The following is a 24,997-nucleotide window of genomic DNA, read 5'->3' as shown; positions in this document are numbered from 1 at the left end:
ATAGTTTTGCCGTGTCATTCAAGCCGCCTGCTTTTTTTCCACAATATCCTTCCCAGATCTTCTCTCTGTCCGTCTGTTTTCTGACACGACAGATTTGAATATCGTAGCATTTTTCTGCCGTCGGGGCGAAAACGTTAGCGCACAGCGAGAAGGTCCCAGGTTCGATTCCGACTGGAGGCCTTTCTGAGTGGAGCTCACAGGGTCACGTACGGGTTGGAGTCTTATCTCGTGAAAATATGTGAAAATATCACAGAAATTTGGATTGTGCATTCGTTGTCGTGTTAGCGTAGCGTAGCGGTTAGCGGCGAGAACCTCCCTGGTTCCCACAGTGTTCCTTTCCATGTGGAGTCTCCATGTTCTCTCCGCATCTGCCTGGAGGTTCATGAAGCTTCACTGGAGATGATAAATTTCCCAGACGTGTGAATGAGAGGGTGAACGGTGGATGTATCTATTTTAGCTAAATGCTCATGTGAGTGAGAGGGTGACTCACTGCGCGATTAGCAGCATTAAAATGAATAAATTAACTTTTCCTTCATGTTTTTTCAGTCATTTATTTGTAGCAATTAAAAAAAAAAATTAAATAAAATTTAAAAAAAAAGGGGGTTTGGCGTGATCGTCCTTGGAACCGAACATTCCCGGTTCGATCGGATAAAGGAATTAATAAATAATAGCCGCAGGACTCACTGTAGACATTCAGTGAAAAGGAGTTGATGCAAACCCTCGTGATGTTTGGCGTCGCCGCGTATATTCTTGTTTTTATTTCACACCGGCGAACCAGGAAAACAGACTCGGGCACAGTAATCCAGGCCAAATGCAAAACCAAAGTGGAAGAAGGGGAGAAAGAAATATTGACATGAGCAAGCAGGCGTGTAGAAGGACTCTGGCAGGAGCCAGCAGGAGATTACAACCGGAGTGACGCAACTTATTTTCCAAAAGCTCTCCGTGGTGGTCGGAGGGGAGGGAGGCGGAGCCAGCCTGGGTGATGGCGAGAGGAAATGGAGGCGATGGGGTGAAGTAACCGCTCGCCGTCCGTGCCAGACGGATCACGGCTGCACGAGCCGACGCTTAACCCCTCGGTCTGGTGTTGGTATGCCCCGCGCTGTAGCGGGCCAAACCACTTCTGACAGCCCCTTCTGGAGGTGACGTTTCTCCGCAAACTTCTCAAACGCTTGTCCGAGAGTCAAAAATGGCTTCTGGGAAATGAGGGTTGGGTTGGTATCAGATGTTCTGGCAAAAAAAACCTCTCCCACGGCCCTTAATTCGCTAATAGAGAACAACGCGGTGGAGTCGACCCTTTCAAAGTGTCGTTTGATGCAATCCAGACGCGCGGTCACGTTGTACCTCCGCTCATGTGTGTGTGTGTGTGTGTGGACTTCCCACACGATCATGCGGTATCTATCAAGAAAAAGAAGAAAAAAAGACGGGGAGATCTGGACGCGGTCCCAGAATGCCTTGGTTGTGTACACTCGTAGCTTCATCTCGCCTTCCTCTTGCCGGTTATTTTTAGCGCCGCCGTCCCGGAGCTTATATGTTTTTATATCTTTCCTTAAGCCATTTTTTGTCTTCCGCTTTCACTCTTATTTACCGCGAGCATTGTCTCAGCCCTCAAACCGGCTCTAGCAGAAGGCGGGGACGGTGGGACGACTTGGCCGGGAGGCTCTGGAGGAGGAGCTTTCTGTGGTACCCAAACATGTATGCTTAGGAGGCAACGAATCAAGGCTTGTATTTATAGAAAAGGCAAAGGGCCCGGTATCTCTGAGGGCACGGCTGATCTCATTGGTTGCAAAGTATCCATCTAGATAGATAGGATGATGTAATGGTCCAACAAGAAGTGGAAGATTTAGCGTCACCGCTAGTAAATGGCCTCCGTTCATATAGGTATGAGGTATCACATTCACTCCGTCACATAGCTGCTAGCATGCAGGGTGCTAGCTAATCCATCAGGACCCCCCACTCCCTACGCGGTGCAGTATCACACCGGCTATGCTAACGTATCACAAACACTAAGACCGACAAAAAGAATGAGAAACTCGGAAGTGCAGGGAGCTCAGAGGGGTCAACTCTGCGCCCTGGAGGCTAGCTAACTCTACCTGTCGGGTTTGTTTTTTTACTTTTTTGTCTGATTATGTTCAGTTGGCGGGGCGTTTCTCCAATATGAAGGTTGTTGTCGGTTCAATTCCCGGTTCCTCCTGTCCGCTAGCTGCATCGTCCTCTGGAGAGACACCGAAGTCGCACCAGATGGCGAGGTCAGCGCCGGGAATGCTACGGTAAGCGGAGACCGTTACTCCCGGACGTCCGTCGGGCGAAGACGATTGGCCGAACGAAGTCCTCGATCGCTTGCACGCTTCTCCGGTTTAATAAGCAGTGAATGAAATAACAGCGCAGACCTTCACCCTGTCAGTCTCATTTCCCCGTGTGTTGATTTTCCAACCTTTCCGCTTGTTTATTGAGAGCAGTTGCCCCGGTTATTAAAATGCCCGGGAAGAGACAGACTCTGCCTGTCACATCCTTTAATTGCTGATTTGCTACGAAGGATGAACGTTAGATAAGGGGGTGTTTTCATCATCCTAAAGGTTTTTTCTGAATTTTGCAGTTTGTATTTGTCTGTGTGATGAATGCAGTGACTTCTTTTTACCATAGCTGACCCCCTTTTTTTTTTTGTTTTTTTTTCACACGTTACAGTGAACTCCAGTGACATTATTCGTGATTATTAGTAGCGTTTTTTTTTTCATTTTCTATTCTGCTGAAGAAGGGGGTTCTTGAGCCTATCTGACCTGTCTTTGAGCGAGAGGTTGGAGACCTACAACCATTCACAAGTCCTGTAGAGGCATCTCGCCATCCACAAGTCATATATGGACATTTAACCAGTCACTCATTCATGTCATATAGAATGATTCACTTTCATTCATGCCTCTTATATTGACATACAATCATTCATTTACTCATTCCTACATCACATGGCGACATAGATATTCACTCATTCTTATTCTTCCACTTAAGAAATTTGGACCTGCTACTGTGCTGCCCATTATTATTATTATTATTATTATTATTATCATTCTTCTTCGTCTTGTTATTATTATCATCATCATCATCATTATAATAATGATGATAATAATTATTGCCATTATTATTATTGCTGTTATTATTATTATTGCTGTTATTATTATTATTATTATTATTATTGTTATTATTATTATCATCGTTGTAATACTAACAGTAATGATGATAATAATGATAATAATAATGGCAATAATTATGATGATATTAATTATTATAATTATTATTATTGCCATTATTATTATTATTGTTATCATTGCTGTTAGTATTACAACTGCTTCTACTATTACTACTACCGTACTACTGCTACTATTGCTGTCATTATTATCGTTATGATTATATTAATGATGTTATTGCTATTGTCATTATTATTAGCCTTATATTGTTATTATTGCTATTATTCTGTTATTATATAATATTTTATTGTTGTTATTATTGCTATTCTCTTATTATTATTGCACTTATTATTATTCATTATTATAATTTTTTTATCATTATTATCATTACTACTACTACTTCTACTATTATTGCTGTATTAGCGTTATATTATATTATTGCTGTTATTGCTATTGTCATTGACATTATGATTATCATTGTTATCATTATTATATTATTATTTTTACTATCCCTATTTTTATATATTATTATCATTATTATTAATATTATTATTATTTTGGGGTGACCACATATTCATTCTTTGGATTTTTCTGATACTTTTGCCCGCTTCTGTTTTAACTTCTATTTATTACTTAACTACCTCTGCTGCACCGTCCACTCTGGAAATCCACCCCATTGCGGGGCGATTAAACGCGCAATGCTATCTTTTCTATAACGCAGATCAATTGCTTTTCTGTTCCTCCATCTGAAGTCAGGATTCACGGAAAATCCATCAGGATCGGCGGGTTCGAGGCGCCGCTCTCATCTGCCTCTGGAATCAAGGTTTACCTTTGAAAGCCTGAAAAGTGCCGGGGTTTTGACGGCTGCTGACATATCTGGGTTAAGAAATGATAACGGGGGTCCGGGACCCCCGCCCACCCGCCCGCCCGCCCGCCTGCACGGCGTGGAAAATCAGGCGGGATATAAAAAGACCCTCGGCGAGCAGATACTCACTCGCTCCCGCGCCTCATTGTTTCACGCGCTAACGGCGGCGTGTACGTCAGGGGGATAAACGCTGTCGTCTTGGCAGCTCCCTTTCTACGTGGAGAATGCGGGATTAGGTGATGGCATCGACACGTATGTGCATGTGTGTGTGCAAGCATGTTACATGGAAACACGCAGCGAGAAGGTGTGTGTGTGTGTGTGTGTACACAGGCCTGTAGATTCAGTCAAACTGCGGTTCTGAGCTAGTTTGCTAATCCACTTTAAATCGCACACTCGCCGGCGTTCAAACGCAGCTTCCCGCGTTCCCTCGTCTCCTCCATCTTCTGATTAACCCTCCCTCCATCCCTCCATCCCTCCCTTCTCTCCCTCCATCCCTCCATCCCTCCATCCCTCTCTCTCCCTTCCCACTCTGGAAGGAAACGAAGGGCGTGGGTGGACAATCTCAGTCCCTTTCAAGGTTCAAAGTGGCCTTTCTTCCTCCGCTTCCTTCGCTCCCGTACTCTTCTACATGTTGCTGCCTTATTAAGATGTTCCTCTCTCTTCTTCTTCTTCTTCCTCCTCCTCCTCTTCCTCCTTTCCTTCCTCTCCTCTCCCTCCCCCACGCTTCTCGGTCACAGAACATCTCTGGTCGCTGCCTGCTAATGAGCCCACCTCGCCTCTGCGTGCACAATCACATGTATGTGCTGCAGCTCAGATCGACACACACACACGCACTCCACTGCTGTCCACAGTGTGTGTGTTTGTGTGTGTGTGTGTGTGTGTGTGTGTGTGTGTGCAGACACTACTTAACCCAGATTTAATGCAGCGGTCCCATAGAAGAACATGACATCCCATAACATGGCAGCTTAGCCTTCCCTTAGTGATGTATTAGTCAATATTAGTAATTAGAAATACAAGCATTTTTAGGAAAAAAATAAATCCCTTATGCTTTTATTTTGGCGGTGAAATTTCCTGTGTGACTGTTAATAAAAATCACCATTGGGAAGAGAGATGTAAAAGAATGGGAGCGTTGGGGTTCAACTGCAATCCTACACCTTGTTATTGAACGCATTTTTCCCACTCGATATAATATTAATGTAAAATGAGCGATAACCAGGCACGGGGTGGAGGCTTCGTTAGTCCGAGGGCGTCATAAAGCATGTCGGGGGGTGAAGGGGGGGCGTGTTGACAGGCGATGGGGGAGAAATTCAACACCCTCGCCCTCCCTTTCGCCCCCTTTAGCATCCTCACCTTGTCACATGGACATTTCCTAGTTGTCTCCAGTCCTCCGAGCCCTTCCACGCCGTTGTACCCCCCCCTTCGGGTGGGAAGGGGGGTGATAGGGGGCTCCCCATATCGCTTTACTTCATTATTTAGTGTGTTTTTTTTTTTTTTTTTTTATACCCCCCCTCCTCTCCTGATCTATAGTCTCCACATCACAGAGGCAGATAATTAATTATGAATGTACTACTGGTTGGGGGGTGGGAATTGTGTGTGTGTGTGTGTGTGTTAAAGAGAAAAAAAAAGAAAAAGAAAAAAGCGACCAGACACCAGCCTCATTACATATGGCTGCTGTTTTTGGAGCTTTACTTATTCATTTAGATCTTGTCAGGCAAACCCTTCAGGACTCACAGCTTTTTTTTTTTTTTAATACAACTGGTCTTTGTTTTTTTATTCATTCATTTATTTTTTATTTTATATTTTTTTATTTATTTGAGCATTTATTTGTTCAAATATTCATTCATCTATTATTTATACATTTTTTTATTTATATAGCATTCCGCTCTTGCTATCGTTTTCCTCCCAGCCCGCCATCCGCCTCATCCAAACAGTCTATTCCTTAATTCTAATCTCACACCTAACACACACACACACACACACACACACTCCAGACACACTTGTCAACCCAGTGTCTTATTATCTGCTCCCGGCAGATGTTAAAAGGTGTATCGCGCACCTGCAAGTGGAGATTATCTCATCCGCCTGTTCCGCACTCGTACAATTAATTCATTTTATTTTTTCTCTTCCTGTTGAGCGCGGAAGGAGGCGGCTGACGGTTCACATCAGTAACACGTTAAGATGAAGAAAGGGTGTATTTTGCAGCGCGAGCCCGTTTGGAAACGCTCCTTCTGTGTGACGCGGCAGCAGAGATGTCTAAAAAAAAAAAAAAAAAAAAAAATGGCGTCCGGGTGAATCGCGCAAATCCGTTGTCGCGACGACGGGGTTTTGGTTGAACGCCGCCCCACGGGGAGCAGAGCCCACGGCGGGCGTTCGGGGAGAACAAACACGGAGGTGAGGAAAGCCCTCCGGCCGCCGAGCTCTGCACACACTCGACGTTTGGATGACTGCCATCGCAAACACACAGCGTGTAACATGTTACATCTCAGGTGCAAGCGCACACACATGTTAAATCCAACCTCATGCGTGTAAGAGTTCGTGTGTGTGTCGTCCAGTTCGGCGAAGATGTGGAGAAGAAGAGCGCGTTTTAGATCAAACTCAAGGCCCGCGGGCCAAATCTGGCCCGACACGTCACGTGATGCGGCCTCAGAAAACGTCTTAAAATAAACAAGTCAAACGCATGCATTGACCATAAACTACATTTCTATCATGTTCCCAAACACTCCCTAAAGTTGCTGCTGTTTCCAGAAAGATGGGAAGCCCAATACATGTTTTTGCTTCAAGGGGAAAAAGCGGTATGTTTTTTGAGTTATGTTGTCAAAGAGTACGATCTACGTCAGCATTTTGAGCTAATTATGCTAAAGTTAGCATTCCAGAAAGACAACAAATTGTCAAAGAATTAAAAGCCAAACTGTGACGGCAGCGGAATGTGCTCACAAAAACTCTGCGGCAGTGAAAGCTAGCTTTGGAGCAGACAAAAACATATTTTTTTTTTTTTTTTTTTTTTTTTTCTAATTTATTTTTTTTATTTTACATTTACGCCAGGGGTCGGCAACCCGCGTCTCTGGTGCCGCAATTGAAGTGTTTCTTATTTGTTTGTTCCTTTTTTAAATTTTTGTTCCAAGTTGGAAGATTATTGTGATCTTGAAATATTAGAATAAAGTTATATTTATTATTTTTCGCCGCTCAAAATAAAGGTCACACTCGCCAGATGGTATAGTCCGGATTTCCAGATGCTGTGCGCAGAAATCCCATTAACCAAGTAAAATAAATATTTATGAAGATATTTTCCAAAATTTTATTGTTTACTGACACAGTGATTTTTTTTTTTTTTTTTTTCCCAATTTATTTTTAAAATTCAGCTTAAGGCTACGCTACATGCTCTGAAAGCTCAAAATGTTCAAAATGTGTTCATTCCATAAATAAAATTTAATTTTCTCTGTAGCACTTTGTGGATTTCATAAGCAACACACTACGCACTTGTTTATACAAAGTGTAAAGGTAATAAAAAGCAATATATACAATGGTACCTTTATTTTAGTGTTTTCGTTTCCTTGGAAACCGGGTCCAAATGGCTCTTTGGGTGTTAAAGGTTGCCGACCCCTGATCTATGAAAACGCATTATGTAACATTTTGGATTTGAATGAGTTTTAAATTCAGAGTTATTTAACATAAAGGAGTAGTTACATTTATTTGACATGACATTTATACTGTTACCGTTCCATGTGGTCCTTTGAAGGCGACCATTATGCTGATGTGGCTCTCGGGGAAAACGAGTTTTATGGGTGGCGAGAAGGACAGGAAGTTAGAAGAGGGTTAGACGGAGCCAGATGATTGGCTGTTGTGACCCCTGACAGGAGAAGAATTGTACGTTGTGTTTTCGGGGTTTCGTCCGAGATGGGCGACAAATCACGGATGATAGTGTTTATCATTCGATCTTCAGGATCTTGTTTTGAAAAACGACTGCTTCCGCCTTCGCCTTCCTGCCGTACTTAACTCTGTCGCAACGTTTCACACATCGGCTAGCACGAGCTAAGCGCTTGAAAACAATGCGTCAGAAATAACATTTTTTGGAGAGGGAATGATGAGTTAGTAGAAGGGTCACGAACTGCTGGCAAAAAGAAAATAATCAAGATTCCTACCTGAGTTACGGGTTCATGGCAACATATGATCCACAAGCTCTGCGCCCGCTATGCGTTATTAGCGGTGAACGGCTAGCTAACAAAGCTATGAAACCCTCACTTGGGACAAACACCCCACGCTAATTTTTTGAAAGAAAAAAAAAAGAACAAAAGCAGTTATGGAGGGTCTCTAACGTTTCTGCCCTGAAAGCATCATCCTTTGTTGGAGACCGTATATTTTTTATTTTTTTTTATATTTTTTTAAAACGCGTACCTGCTCCGAGCCAGGAGCTCCAATTACAAAAAAATTCACTGAGTCTCCACAATGAAAATTAAAAATCTTGATTCTTCTTCTTGATTCTCAAGATTCTTAAAGATTCTTAAAGATAAGAAGCCTTTAACTATTGGGGAAGAATTGATTCTGCCTGGGGGACGTTTGCCGTGAAGACGACTCTACATTATGGTGAATCGGTGTGCTAGCATATTATAGCAATATGCATTATAAGAATAAGAACAACTTCATTTATCCCGAAGGAAATTGTTGTGCCAGAGTTTCAAGTAAAACATAACAATAATAAATAATAGTAGGAAATTGTATAAACATTAAATAAACAAAACACATAAGGGGTGAACAGCTAGCTAATGAAGCTATGAAACCCTCAAAACTTTGTTTTTATACATTATTTTTCATTCATTCATATCGTAATTGCCTACTACGAAGTTGTATTTGGATTAAACGCTGTGAACTGACAATTTCTTTAATATTTGAACTCCCGCCCCGCGAACACTTTCACGCATATAACTGGTCCGTGGTACAAAAAAAGAGTTGTGGCCGACTGCTCGTCGTTACTAAAACAGTTTTCTTCTTCATCTGAGTCCCAAAAAAAAAACCCGTCTGGCCCGCCGGTCTTCCTGAAATCAACCGGATGCGGCGTCTCATCTCGCGCTGGAAAAAAAAACACGGCATCCGTCTTCGCGGTTGAAACGAAAGGAGGAGGGAAAAGCTCTTTCGGCTTCAAACGAATCCCCCTGGTGAAATATTGTTTCGATGCGCGCCGCACTTTGTAGCCCTAATGCCGTCTTTGAACTGTTTTGGCACCTGTCACATACTGATGAAATAGTTTTTTCTCCGCAGAGCACTTATCCCCCTTTTCCTTCTCCCTCACATCCTCGTCTCCTCCCTAAGCCTTGTTATTCACTCCCAGTTTTCCCGTGTGATCTTCTGCCCGGTAAGCCCGGGATCGCTGAGAAATAAGATTCTCGAAGGTCTCGCGCCGTTTAATCTTGAGGTCGGGCGAAAAACTCCCGACCGGCCACCGTCAGCGGTTCCACGGGAGCGCGCTCTCCTCGAGGAGTTACACGTTACGCAGCTTGTCAAAAAAAACAAAAAATTGAATTTTAGGACTAAAATTCAAAGCATTTACCGCATTTTCACGACTGCGCAATCTCAGTAATGTGTGTTACTGTATTTAACACACATATAAGGCGCGCCTGATTATAAGGCGCGTCTGATTATAAGGCGCGGGTTTTATATACAATCCACTCCCACACTTCCCCCTTTAACGTTCTCATGGAGTCCTCTACTACGTCCACCTTACAACAACAACACGCACACAAGCATACAAGTGTGCGTATTTGAAAATAGAGCGGTAGCAAAACTGAGTTTGGTATTCACATTTTTTCGGTATGGCTACCGTGCCGTACCCCTTCTTCTCCACAGTGTAGCTCACCCGGATGTCGAAAGTGAGCGTCATTTCGTCCATGTTAGTGATGTGGCCGGGCCGGTTGTGTTTGTCGGCGATGTGTTTGCTGCAGTTGGAGCAGAAGATGGAAGTTGCTGCGCTACCGTAGTCCTGGTCCGGTTGGACAAATGGCAACGTTTCATGAAACGAAAGCACCAAGACGGACCTCCTTGGAAATGTTCAATTTTCATTTCTTCTGCTAGCGTTACCGCTTTTAGTCGAAACGCTTTTCCCACTGGTTCTTTGCTCGATGATCCGCCGCTGGAGTTGTTCCTCCAACTCGGGCCACCTTGCCGTTCTCCACCTGTCGTTTTCCAGCTTCCTCCACTCGCGAACCGTCGATTCATTAATCTTAAATTCTCTCGCGGCTGCTCGATTTTAACGTTCCTCCGCGTAGATGACGGCCTTCAGTTTAAACTGTGCTTCTTTGCAATTTTCAGGGTTGTTCAAACAACAATGTACTGCATTCGCTTCCCCCTTTAACGCTCTCATGGTGTTCTCTGCTACGTCCGTCATAAAACAACAACAACACACAGGGCGCGCCGCACATTTTGAAGAAAATCTAAGATTTATAGTTGTGAAATTACAGTATGTCATACGTTCAGTATGAATATTTCATGCTTTTCACAAATCCTTCCACATGTCCAACGTTGCATCCTTCACGACCGCACCCGTTCATGTCATGCCAGAACTCTGCTGTCTTTTCTTTCTCAGCCCGTCCTCAGACACATCCTGCCCATTTTTGTTTATTTCTTTTATTTCTTGTCATTTCTATTATCACTCTATTTATATTTGGCATGTCTGTTTTTCACCCATACTGTTTCTTTCTGGTGTCGATTCCTATCCTATTTTTTTTCACTATAACTGCTGTGACAAAAGAATTTCCCCTATGGGGATCAAAAAAGTGTATCTTATATTATCTTTACTAACATTAAGGAAAAGAAAAACAGAGATCAACTTACAACACAGAATAACTTGAACTTGAGCTGGTTTACTGAAGCAGTTTTCACAAAGCGTGACGATTGTTGCCAATATTCAGCATGTTTTTGCCAAAAAAACTCGTGCGGTTTATCGGTGTAACAGGGATGTAATGTCTTTCATTTATTTGGCTTCATGCCGTCCGCTGACAACAATTTTTGACACGATAAAAACAGCGGTGTTTCCTGGTCTCCACTGTAGTCGCAGTGAAGCCGAGCGCTACGTCGCTTTGTCATATTGCCTCCTTAGATTTCTGGTGACTTTCCTTTGTCTCATTTTCTCCGTCTCTCAACGCCTTTCTTATCATGCCTGGTAAATATTTTTAGGGTTTGTCCACTGCACTTCATGTTTCCTGCTCAATGCTGTAAACTATTTGAGAAGCAAAGGAATAATTTTTATTATTATTATTATTATTATTGTTATTATTACTATTAATATTATTATTGTTGTTATTATCATTATTTTTATTTATTATTATTATTATTATTATTATTATTATTATTATGCATTAGAATATAATAATACTACTAATAATAATGATAATAAATAATAATATTAATACAAATAATAAAAATTATAAATGTCATTATAAGGATAGTATATGCATTATTAGAATTAATAATAATAATAATAATAATAATAATATGGTTTTATTATAATGTTATAATAATAATAATAATATATTCTAATTATTATTATTATTATTACCCAGGGGTCGACAAGCTGTTTGGACCCGTTCCCCCACAGTAAAGAAAACAGTGGGAGCCATGCAGACCTCTTGAAATTTAAAATGATTTAATGCAGCATATAATTTTTTTTTTTTTTTTTTTTTTGCTAAAGTGAGTTTTTTAAATTAATGAACAACTGCAGAGAAAAAGACATTTCTGTATGCAACATTTTGAACTCTGAAAAAGGTTATGTTTAGATACAATACTCAATTTTTATTCAAGTCCTTCTTGTATTTATGAAAAGAAGCCGAACTTAAAATATTTCTGTCACTCTTTAATTAGCAACTGCACGCCCCAGTAAGAGGACGGCATTTTTGCTTTGCTACCGATGGATAATTTAAATATATAAACAAAATGTGTTGCAATGAACAACCGCAGAGAAAACAAATTGCAATTTCTGCATGCGAGAAAACATTTTGAACTCTGAAAAAAAGACGTTTGGTTGAAAGTTATTATCATTACTTTTAAGCAAAATATTCAGTCTGTATGTCCAGTTGTTTATTAAGAGCAATAAAAAATATTTGTTTTATTTTAGATGTTACAAGATCACCAATTTAAAGGTACCTTTTAAAAGAGAAAAAAAAAAAAAAATTAATAAAAAATTCGGGATTTTGTCGCCGCAAAGCGAACACGGACGTGACGACGTGTACTTTCCCCTCAGACGGACAAATCAAAACCCTCAAACCGAAAATTGCGTCTCCGAATCGACCATCGCAAACGTGAAGCGCTCCCTCGTCGTGATAGTTTTTTTTTTTTTTTTTTTTTCAAGTTGAAAAGAAAGATGCGCGAAGGACAGAAATGTAAACAAGGCCCAGACTCAAACAAAGCGCAGCGTTGCTTTTCATACCCATATGGATGAAAAGGCAAATCCCCGGCACGCTGCTTCTTTTGTCGGCGTTCTTCCCGTCTGCGCCTCCGAAGCTGCGACCCGACGTTTCAAAGCGCCTCCTTCCAAATCAATGGAATCTCCTATGGAAGCTCAAAGCGTGCAAATATGTCTGCTTTCCCAACCCCTCCTTCCACTACAAGATCTTCCATATGTATATAAGCAAAGGAAACCAGTAAAATCATCACCTCGAAGTAACACTAAGTCCATATTTTTCCGTTGTTTTAGTGTAAAGGAGGTATATTATAAAACTCTTTCCATGTAATGAACTGTTCGTCTAAAAAATGCATGACGGATTAATATTAAAAAGGAATATTAAAAAGGAATTGATGAAATGACACCCTAAAATATGTTGAGTTAAATTAGAAAATCTTGTCACTGTGGGAAAATTTGCCACTAGAATTTATTAGAAAATTGATTTTTAGCATGTAAAAGAGGAGGTATAATGTTTACAAGGCTATTCGGGTTATTAAATCAATATTTTAAATTTTGCTTGTTTTTTGGTTGTTTTTTTTTTTTTTGCTAAGAAATAAGAAAAGAAAAGTTAATTTTAATGATGTCACAAGACATTTTTTTTCATCCAAAAATCATTTTGTTTTCAAATTTTGAAGCAAAAAATACATTGCAAAGTTGACTTTTTCATTTTTTCCTTGCAATTTTTTTTTTTTTTTTTTTGAAACCCACTGTATAAAACCCCAAGATCCGAAAAATAGATAAAAATAAATTAAAATAAAAACATGAACACGCGGACCGGTGTATTACCGTAATTTCCAGACTATGAGCCGCTGCTTCTTTCGCACGTTTTCAATACCGCGGCTTAAACGACGATGCGGCTAATTGATGGATTTTTCGGGGCGGCTAACGAGCTTTACGCCGTCAAAAACATTTTTCCTCGTCTCATCGGACCGATGAAATGACCGTGAAATTCTGAAGCCGTTCAATTCCGACACAGAAGAAGACGAGTTTAATGGTTTTAAGATAGCGATCAGCCGAAGGAGGAAAAAGTGGGGATAGAAAATGGATGGATGGACTTTTACTTGTGTTATTTAGGATTCATCTTTTTCATCAAGTGTTACAGGCACTGATAGGGGAAAAAAAAAAGCATTTCCTGAATGTATTTGTGGTTGTTACTGGTATGTATTTAGTTAAACGTTTAATAGAATAAAAAAATAAAATAAGATAAAAATAACCCATTAAAAAATATATACAAAATATATATAATAATAATAATAAAATAAAAAAAGGTAAATATCTCACCTATGGCTTATAGACAAGTGCAACCTATATATGTACATATATTCATTTATTTTTTAGCCGTTGCGGTCAGTATTGTTGTAGATATTTCACTTTATGTGTATTTATATCCTTGATTTGCATATTCTTTCTATTATTATTGTTATTTGCATACTTTTCTATCCTGTAAAGCTGCTGTGACAACTAAATTCCCTGTCGTGGGAGCGTTAAAGTCTGACTCATCTTATCTTAGTATAAAGTACAGTATAGTCGTAGTATTCGCAGCATCATTCAGTAAAACTTCTGCACACGTGAATGGAAACACTTTGGTTTCCGAATACTTCGATTAAGGCGTCCTGCTTTTTCCCCGGTTGCGGTTTCCGGGCGCCTTCGGTGAGAAAAATGAGCGAGCTTAGCTCGAGAAAGACGGCAAAACACAGAGAGGAGAGGCTAATTGCTAACTCAGTGTGAACTCCCTCCTTTCACATCAACACTCAGGGGTTATCGCGGCTTTTTTTTAAAAAAACATGTTTCTGTCTAAATATCTCAAGTTAAAACGTGACACCTGCGGCTTATAGACAAGTGCGGTTTATATATGTACACATATTTATTTTATTTTTGGGCCCAATAGTCTGAAAATGACAGTATTTGAATAGCTACATGCTCTATAGTGACTCCCTGCTCCATTACTCAGTTTACTCATCCTAACAATATTTCATTTCCTGTCAAACTACATCGACTTTTGTAAATTCCTGGAGGTCACGTGAATTTCACGGCGTGAATATAAATATAAATAGAGAGTCATTAGAAGACAGAAGATAGTAAGGCATCCATGAATAAATAGACAGCAGAGAACTGGCGCGTACAGTCGCTAATTAAGAGCGACAAAAATATTTTACGTTTGGCTTTTTTTCATAAATACAAGAAGGACTCCAATAGACCTTGAATATTTTATTTAAACGTAACCTTCGACCCGATTTTTTTTTCTGCGTTCAAAATGTTTGGTTGCATGCGGAAATATCATCGCTTTCTCTGCAGTTGTTGATTTAAAAAAAAAAAAAAAAAACAGCACATTTTGTTTCTACGTAGCATAAAGGCTAAAAAAAATCTAAAAAAGTTATATGCCGCGGTAAATCATTTCAAATTTTATTTTGAAGGTTTGTGAAGGTTTGTTTTCTCAGTTGGCTCTTTGAGTGGAAAAGGTTGTTGACGCCATGGCTAGGCTAACATCTCATAAACAGAAAGTTAGCTTAAGCCGCTCGTTTTTCCACAGCCTTTGACTCAAGAGTATCTTTGTTTGCCTTTTGCTTTATACGCCACCGTATCAACCTCCACTCATCTTCCCCACTTCTCTTATTCTGTTTGTCTCCCACTTCCCCGAAGCTCGGGGTCTCAATTAGGCCGGATGTTTCGGCGTAGGCTGCACGAAGCCTTGACAGTGGCGTTAGATGGATGCGTGGAGAAAAGGTGCTGAGGGACCCGGGGATCCTCCTTCCTGCCTCCAACTAGAACATCTCCTCACACTTGTTCTTTATCTTTGGAGTTTTCTTTTGAAGTATTTTCTTTTCCCCATCCCTGTTCCCTCTCCTTGCATCGACGGCTTGTCTGAGTCTTCCGCATCACACGGGCTACGTTCCCAATTAAGCTTCCCATTCCGCTTCTCCAGCCGCACCTTCCCTTCCCTTGCCGTTCGCCCGGCCCGTCCAACCACCCATCACCCCCTCCGTCCTCCTCCTTTTTCGCTATTCCTTATCTCACGGTGCCTCCTTGCTCCCTCCATCCCTTCCCCCGCCTCCTCGGCATCAACCCTTGCGTGGCCCAGAACTTCCCAGCGTATTCCCCTCCCTCATTATATGTGGCGCATGTGTTTTTTGTGTGTGTGTGATGAGACACATAAGGCCAAGGCTAAGCAGGCTAATGAACAAACTCCGACATTGTGCTCTGGCCCCTTGCGGGGGTCGGGGGACGGAGGGGGAGGGGTGAAGCTTCTAATGTACAACGGCGCAGAGTGAAGCCGAGGGAAAAAGCCTCTGACTGAGAGCCAGATGTATGCTTAAAGGAGAAGCTCCAACGGGATGCGAAGACAAGGGATGGGTGAATTTTTCGCGTTGAAGAGTGTTTATCATGCAGGGTTGAGAGGTTCGTCGTCGTCTTTTGCCAGGATTTTATTGGCGTTGAAGGACGAGCCGCAACCAACGCTGCAACGTCGGCTCATCTTGTGTCCCACCAGGCTTGCTGCCGTGTCCCTGCAGTGACAGGCTAGCTGTTTCTCACTTTTGGTGCGAGGATCCAAGCAGACTAGCATGATGTAGCTTACCTTGGAAAGATTCGATTTTCTGTTTCATCTACAGCTCGCGTTGTGTAGCTTTGGTTGTAGGTGTAGCTTACGTTGGTGCAGCAAGGCGCGGCTTACATTGGAAAGTATCGATTTTGTACTTCTACAGCTTGTGTTGTTTAGCTAACATAGTGTAGCTAACATTAAAAGGTGTAGCTTACGTTGGTGCAGCAAGGCGCAGCTTACATTGGAAAGTTTCGGTTTTGTACTTCTACAGCTTGTGTTGTTTAGCTAACATAGTGTAGCTAACATTAAAAGGTGTAGCTTACGTTGATGTAGCAAGGCGCGGCTTACATAGGAAAGTTTCAGTATTCTACTTCTACAGAGTGTGTTGTGTAGCTTACGTTGTGTGGCTAACATTATAGGTGTAGCTTACGTTGGTGTAGCAAGGCAGGGTTTATGTTGGAAAGAGTCTGTTTTCTTCTTCTTCTTCTGCAGCCAGATGCAAAGATACAAACGCCGAATCAGAGCTGGCCAGTGTTATTGATGAATTCAGTGAGAACACCCCAACCCCAACACCCCAAGCATAACCTGTTTCTGGGACAAACCAGTTTAAAGAAATCAGTCCACACTCAAAAATAAAGAAGAAGAAGATGAGGTGGACAACATGGAGGTGGAAGCTGCCGTAACGTTTTCGGACATCAGATGGTTGGAGTGTTTTTATCTTCTCCCTGCACTGAGCCCCGTTAGCCGTTAGCTAACACAATTAATTTGGACCAAATTGTAAATGTTCCTCTGCAGCAAAGCAAAGCAGAAGAGCATGGACCTCTTGGTTGCTACATTTCTTCTGTCCGTTTTGTTCCAAGAAAACAGCAAATCGGTGGCCTACGAGTTCCTCCATCACCAAGCACAGATGTCACGGGTTCCTGCAGGGTAAAAGCACCTCAGAGTAAGAGTACATCCATGGTACTCTGTTCCTCTGCTGTCCTAACACCTTGAAACCACGGCCTCGTTTCTGGATAAGGTTCTAGAAAGTGCAAAAAGTTGGCTTTGCGCGTCCAGATCAGTACCAGACGACACCCAGCCTGGTTCCTGAAAAGGATCTAGTCAGTGCAAATAGTCCCTACAGTGCAAAAGCTCTAGTCTGTAAGCTCTTCTTGATCCGTGTACCATCGGGATATCGGTTTACTATGAACACATCTGGCATGAATCGAAATCTGTTATCTCATCTTGCGCCGCCGTAAAGACATATTTTCCCCTGTGATGGAAAAACACTGATTTTTTTTCTTTCTTACAGAACTGCCCCCAGATCCTGCCCTCCACCCAGATCTACATCCCGGTCGGGGTGACCAAGCCGATCACGCTGGCCGCCAAGAACCTGCCGCAGCCGCAGTCGGGGCAGAGGAACTACGAGTGTGTTTTCCACGTCCAGGACGAGACCCACAGCGTGCCGGCCCTTCGCTTCAACAGCACCTCCATCCAGTGCCAGAAGACGGAGGTGAGTAGAAAGAAACTCAGCCCTGCCTATTTCTGTTTATTCATTTAGGACATGTATGCTAGCTGTGAGACACTGGTGCAGGACATGTATGCTAGCTGTGAGACACTGGTACGGTGGGCTGTAGGGGTAACAGAGAAGTTCAAGGTGGAGGTGGGACTCCATCAGGGATCGGCTCTGAGCCCCATCTTGTTCCCAATGGTGATGGACAGGCTGACAGATGAGGTTAGACAGGAATCCCCATGGACCATGATGTTTGCGGATGACATTGTGATCTGTAGTGAGAGCAGACAACAGGTAGAGGAAAATCTAGAGAGGTGGAGGTATGCTCTGGAAAGGAGAGGATTGAAAGTTAGTGGCAGCAAGACAGAATATATGTGTGTGAATAAGAGGAACTCAGATGGAACGGTGAGGCTACAGGGAGTGGAGATCAAGAAGCTGGAGGATTTCAGCTACTTAGGGTCAACAGTCCAGAGCAATGGAGAGTGTGGAAAAGAGGTGAAGAGACGGGTCCAAGCAGGTTGGAATGGGTGGAGAAAAGTGTCAGGGGTACGAAGAGATAGAAGACTTTCAGCCAGAATAAAAGGAAAGGTGTACAAGACAGTGGTGAGACCAGCGATGATGTTTGGACTAGACACTGTTCCAATGACCAAAAGACAGCAGGCAGAACTAGAGGTTGCAGAGATGAAGATGTTGAGGTTCTCTTTGGGAGTGACCAGGATGGAGAGGATCAGGAATGAGTCTATCAGAGGAACAGCACATGTTAGATGTTTTGGACAGAAGGTCAGAGAAGCCAGACTGAGATGGTTGGGTCATGTACAGAGGAGGGATAGAGAATATATTGGTAGACGGATGCTGGAATTGGTCTGGAGGAAGACCGAAGAGAAGATTTATGGACGTAGTAAGAGAAGATATGAAGGTAGTTGGTGTGGGAGAGGAGGATCCAGAGAATAGGGTTAGATGGAGAAAGTTGACTCGCCGTGGCGACCCCTGAAGGGAAAAGCCGAAAGAAGAAGAAGAAGATTTTGTTCTTGTCATTGCCATTGTCTCTATTTATTTTTAGTTTCGGTTGTTTATTTTTCACCCTTCCTGTCGTCCATTCTTACCCTTCATGTCGTTCTCTCTGCTGTCTATTTTCTCTTGCTGTTTTCTAATTGTCTTCCAATTGTCTATTCATTTATATTTTTATTCACATTTATTGACAAAAGAATTTCCGCTATGGAGATCGATAAAGTTTATCTTAGCTTAAAAGAGAAAAGGTGGAAAGGGGAATTCTGTTGTTGTCGTTTGGGGATTCAGACACGGGCTTGATTATCCCTAATCTGATTTATACCGGCCGGGCGCTGCATCACAACCCCCAAACTTATCGATCCGTCCCGGGACTATAAATAATGCACGAGCGTCGGCGGCCACGTCGGCCTCTCATGCGGATTCCCGTCGCAATCCGGGCGCGTAAATCATCCCGTGTTGTTTTACGGCCGAAAACGGCGATTAGCGAATAAATATCGCGTGAGGGTCTGTTTTGAACTCGGACAGACGTCGACGTAAATCACGGCGTCAGGCGGCTTTTGCTTTAAATCACCCAAGCCGTGTCGGCCATATTGTTTTTTTTGTTGTTGTTGTTGTTGTTGTTGTTTTAACCTCGCGCACGATGGAGTGGGTAAAACCGTCGAGTCGGTTCGTGCTTGTAGAGGTATGTCTTTTCCTGTTTGAGTGTGTGTGTGTGTGTGTGTGTGAGGCCTCAAACTAGTGTGACAGATAAGAGCTAGCCTACGTTGCGCTTCACTGAGGCTGAAAATGTGAAGGGGAAGTCTGTCCGTGAAGCTGGTTGGGAGCGGATTGATCATGTTTACACGCCGACTCCATACCTCTTCCTGCTCTCTCGCTTTGCCCGTAGAGCTCATCTTCTTCTTCTTCTCCTCCGCTTTCTCCTCCTGTCATACTTTTCCCTTCCTGCCGTTCCGTCCTCCTCTCACCGAAGCCCTCCGCCCTCTCCGACGCTCATCATCCCCCCCCGAATTCTCTCCGTCTCCGGCGAAAAAAGGGATGTTAATTCTCCGTAAAATTACGAGCGCGTGACGGGGTTTGACGGAAATAGGGCGACGTCGGCGAACGTTCTCTTGTTCGCGAGCTGGATTCACTTCTGGTTACCAGTAGCTGCCAGGATCAAGCACAAGGTCCTGACCCTGGCATTCAAAACCACCTCAGGAACAGGTCCAGCATATCTGAACCAAATGATAAGACCTTATGTTCCCGCTAATACAAACCTACTAGCGGTACCTTTTGCTCGCTCTAAGCGATCTCAGGCAAAACTGTTCTCAGTTCTACTACCTCAGTGGTGGAACAAACTTCCAGAAGCAACAAGACTAGCATCATCTCTCTCAACCTTCAAGAAACAGGTAAAACCTTTTCTCTTTCTGGACTTTTTACTGCGCTGATGCTTGAGCTGCCCCAGATCAGGTTAGGCACCAAGTTAGGCTATGCAGTGTGTGTGTGTACGTATGTGCACGTTTTTGTCTTAAAAAAACAAAACAAAACTAACCCCAGCTTACTGTTCTGTTTATTTCCTGTGTATCTTGTATTTGCAAGTGTTATTTGTAGTGCTTATGTCCTCTATTGTAAGTCGCTTTGGATAAAAGCGTCTGCTAAATGTAATGTAACTTAGCGCGCCGCGAGGTCGGCTTTTCACGAAGCCACCATTGTAGCCGCCAGGCCGCTAACCAAAAGGGGATGGTACCGTCGCGTCACCTTCCGTCGGCTCGAGCAGAAGAACGACCAGCTGCGGGACGACGTAGCCATTAAGACGTCAGTCGCTAAGACTGATGAATTCGCGCTATTTTTCATGCTAACACTCCCGCGCTTGCGTCCGAGCGATCCGATAGGCTTCGCCCATGAGCCGATGAATCGTGCGTGACCTTCGGGAGTCCCACCGTCGCCGATACCGATCTCATTGATTTAAAGACGAGATAGTCGGAAGCCGATGCGATGATTTGTATGCCGACTGCGCGGCAGACATGGCTAACGTATCGGGTATTGCAGTGAACGCTTTAGTTGGAGACCATCAATCATGCAGAACCGCAATAATAAATCATTTAAATGAGGAGGATGTTCACCGAATCCGCATGATTCCACATCAGCTTCTCCTTTTCGTTCGGCATCTCGATGTACGTTGTGTACACGGAGATGAGGTTCCCGTTGGGAGTGACAGCAAGAGTCAGATGTTAGCCTGAGGTGGTTTGGACATGCACAGAGGAGGGATATTGAAGGTCTGGGTAGAAGGAGGCTGGAGCTGCGAGGCAGAGGAAAACCAGGGAGGATCCTTACAGATGGAGTGAAAGAGGACAGGAAATTAGTTGGAAGTTCGAGGCAGATGATTGGCTGTCAGGGAGGAGCAGCTTGAAGGACAAGAAGACAATGTACTCGGTGACACTGTTTGCGCCTTCAGATACAATAAACGGAGCCTGTGCGGTCGCAGATGGTTGCTTGTGAGATCGTGGACTCGGTGGAACGATGTTCCCTTTTGTGGCGTGAGCTACCGCTAACAAAATCCAATCTCCGCAGCGGCGTCTTGGGCCATACAAGTACAGCATACAAGTACAAGTGCACCCCATCAGCAGATAGGGTGCGCTTGTACTTGTATGCTTATTATGCGACATTCACTGCCCTTTGCTAATCGAGGGCTAGAAGACCAGCAGGAGTCTTCAAGACACCGAGAACCCCTCCGAGATCAGTGCTGCTGCAAATCCTCGCCTCGCTCTCTTTCCGTCTCGTCCCGTTCTTTTCTCGCGCCGAGCCACGTTTCTTGACGTTGATCCGTATTCCGCACCGCCGCGGTTTCCCCGGCCGATGTTCCCGAGCCGAAATCCGCGCAGAATCGACTGCGGGTGCGACGGCGCGTGACTAAGTCACAACATGCCGAGTATCTGATTTAAAATCTCCAAAACCCAAAACTCATCAGGACACGCGTCTGGCGCGCGGATTCTCACGGCCCTGATGGGGTCGGCGTGGCAGGTGAAGAGATTTATCCCCACATGTTCGTGCACGGTGCGGTTAAATTGCAAGACGCTGTGATGAAGCGGCGCTTCTGTACAACAGTGGGAAATAAATGATCGTAGGGGAAGTAATTGGAGACGGCGGGAGGAAAAAAAAAAAGGAGATTTGACATTGTTCTCCCTAGCGCGGTATTAGCGTACCATCCAGAAGAAGGATAGTCGCAAAGAGGATCTATGGGATAGTGTTTATACTCTTGTTCCCCATACTGCGCTTCATTTACATTGACCGTAAAGACCCAATACGCCTTTGCGATATCCCATAACAGCCGACCGTCAATAAGCGACCGCGCGTATGACACGGATGATACACGATAGCGCAACATCAGACGCGCGCTAACCTCTTTGGATACGGCCGATCCATGTCCTTTTTATTGGAGAAATGGATCGGCGGTCTCGGGTTTCCGTACGTACCGTCTTTTTTTCCCCGAAGGGCCGTAGATGTTTCGCGGGAAGAACAACGCGTTGGAAAATCTTTGGGTTGTAAGATACTCGTAGGTACTTCCGCATGCCGGGACACGTTGCTTTGCAACTCTGGAAAATCGCCTAAGGTGGAATTAGGTTTTATTTTTGCCGTTTCAAAAGCTTTAGAAAATGAAAAGGAACTCTTTTTCTTTAATTCACTTCCCCGGATCGGGTCATTCATCTTTTTTTTTTTTTTTTTTTTTTTTGAGCCGAAGTCGACGGAATAGCAAATGACTGAAGGTCCTACGGGACGCTAATTCAGGAGTCATCCGTCTTCGCGCCGAACAAGCCCCGTCGTACCGGCGACAGTTCCCGAGCCATCAAGCGTTACGGGGAGCGGCGACCCGATCTGTAGCATCTGGAGCAACAGCGGCGGGTCCTCCGGGGTCGAGAAGAAGTAGTTTCGAACCAGGGAGGACCGGCGGCGTGCTGATTTGGCGCTCAACCCGGCTGCAGGGTCAGAAGCAACGACTAGCATGCCTGATCGGCGTCGCCACAGATGTTTCTCCTGGAGGACGGGGATGAAACGTGACTGCTGAATTCGGACCGTCCGATTTTCTCTCTCTCTCGCTCCTCCTTCCTTCGCGTCTCGTTTCCTGAAAATCCCGAAGAAGGTCTTCCTCGGGTTTGGTGATCTTCAGCGCGCCAGAGCAGCTGCTCCTGGAGAGATGGGAGGTATCAGCAGCCCTGATGGCATCCAATTAAGGCTGATGAAATGATGATGAATTGCATTCGTGTAGCGGCGACGGACACTTCTTCCCGCGAGTCAGGCTCACACACACACACACACACACACACACACACACGATGAAGCTAGAAAGTAAAGCTACCGCCAAACTGTCAAGGTGGGGTGGAGATGCCAGGGGGCGGGAAAGAGTGTGAGATATGTAAAGAAAGACGAATGAGAGGGGAAAAGAGCGCTTTGAGACCGCGGACGGTAAAAGTTCGGAGGGGAAAGCGAGGACGGCGGCCTGCGAATAATCTTACGGGAAATGAGGGGAGGACGGCGGCAAGACGGATGGATGGTGGGTGGACGGAGAGACGGAGCAAATGGAGGTCTACCATAGGCCAAACGTGTCTGCAGGGCAGGCAGTTAACACGAGCCACTCCGGTGTAATGGTGTCATGCACCCCGTGTGTGTGTGTGTGTGTGTGTGTGTGTGTGTGTGTGCACGGAGAAGGCGACCAAAGTCGTTACTGACTTTTTGAAGACCCTCAGAGGGTCTCGTGAACTTCTTTAAAAAGTTATATCTTCCGCTTCGGTCTTGAGTTTCCTTTTCTTGCAACTTGGATCAAATGTTAAAGAAGTCTAAAGACATAAACACACACACACACACACACACACGGCTAATGAGGCTGCAGAGGCAGCAGAGCGTTGTGCGGTCCATTTCGGGTAAAGTTCCGGCTCGGTCCGGTCTAATGAGATATAAACACCAGATCTGCCACTGCAGACACACAAAGTCCATACCAACTGTTTTAATTCAGTGTGTGTGTGTGTGTGTGTGTGTGTGTGTGTGTGAGTGGAAGGAGCCATAGCATCAACACCCATTTGTGCCTCAAATATGATTTTTTGTTTTACGAAATGTCAGTGTTGTTCAGAGAGAATAAAAAAAAAGACGACATCGCTCCCTCCCCTCCTCCTCCTCATTGGTTCATTCCATTCCCCCTCCTTTTTGGACAGAATGGTTCGTTCCTGTCCGGCGTAAACAAGAATTTATCGGCGTCAACACTGAGCACGCTCCTCTGCCCGTTATCCATCTCTTTTTTTTTTTTTTTTGTTTTTTGTCTTGCATCGCTCTGGTCATCTCTTCAAGTCTTGTGACCTTTGCATTTCCCCCTCGAACAAAGCGGTGCTTCTCCCTTCAACGTCCGGTGTGTGTGTGTGTGTGTGTGTCTGCCTTGATTCCATCCATCCGTCCACCCTTATGATTCGATAATGTCTAATCTCTTCATCAGTATAAGTTGTCCCTCAGAGGGACGGAAACGCCACTCGAGTTACAGGAGAACATCCAAATTCTCCATTTAGACGTTCTCCTCCTCTGGAGATTCTCACAACCCTTTTAAAACCGTCTGAGCATCGCTGTGTTTTGCGCTTCCGCCCTCATCTCCAGAAGGTTCCTGGTTGGATTTCTCACTCCTCCTGTGTGGAGCCTCCATGTTCTCCCCCGTGTCTACGTGGGGTTCCTCAGGGTTCTCCAGGTTCTTCCCACGGTCCAAAAACACGCACTGAAAACCCTACATCAGGGGTGTTAAACGTACGGCCCGTGGGCCGGTTATGGCACGCATATATCGCATCTTCCTCCTATCTCTTGTGTGGCATCATTTTATATCTTTGTGCATATTTTGTATTTATTTTTTTGAAAATTTTCTAAGAAAAGCAAGTGGTAAATTGGAAATGAGAAAAAAGGTTATTTGTTCCCCGAGGGGGCAATTGGGGGGCACATGGGGTAGCAGCATGAAATTGTGAACATCATATAATAAAAAAAAAAAAAAAAAAAAAAAATTAAAAAAGAAAATAAATAAATAAATAAATAACATGATGAAATAAACAAGCCAACAAACAACTAAATAAATACATAAAATGAATTAATTAAATTAATTGATAAATAAATAAGATACTTTCTATGTAGCATTAGCTGATAGCGAAGCACGAAGGTGGTGAACATGTGACTGATATTACATGTGAATATAATTGCGATGCATCCAGGATGTGCACCATGCTAAGGCAAAAGTAAGGAATAAAGGCTATTAAGCCTTCCAAGGGCATTAATTCATTTAAGATAGGAAAAAAAATCATGGTTTTTATGTCTCCATAGACTGAAAAAAGTAAAAAAATCTGCACACCAAAATTTATTCCAGCTTTAACGTTCAATCTGCGCGTTGCATCGAAGCTCATGTCTCTATTTTCATTGTCGATTCTTCAATTTTCTCCTGTCATGATTTTCCGATCAATAATGCTCAGCTCCGTCAGTTAATCTCCGATGTCTT

At 43.6% G+C, this 24,997-nt stretch overlaps 1 protein-coding gene across 4 annotated transcripts in view; it reads left to right on the top strand.

The window, feature by feature from the left end:
- Positions 1-24,997, top strand: part of plxna1b (plexin A1b) — a 211,125-nt gene that overhangs the window by 124,488 nt on the left and 61,640 nt on the right. For all 4 annotated transcript variants that reach the window (XM_086168083.1, XM_086168082.1, XM_086168081.1 and 1 more), the window contains exon 10: positions 17,299-17,499. In XM_086168083.1, coding sequence (XP_086024209.1) covers positions 17,299-17,499 — 201 coding nt within the window. The remainder of the gene's footprint in view (positions 1-17,298; positions 17,500-24,997) is intronic.

Source organism: Fistularia commersonii, chromosome 21, assembly GCF_037954325.1.
Source record: "Fistularia commersonii isolate RoL2024-O1a breed Wild chromosome 21, RoL_Fcom_v1.0, whole genome shotgun sequence".
Lineage (NCBI taxonomy): Eukaryota > Metazoa > Chordata > Actinopteri > Syngnathiformes > Fistulariidae > Fistularia > Fistularia commersonii.
Note: the sequence above shows the minus strand (reverse complement) of the source record. Positions and strands in the feature narration are given on the sequence as shown.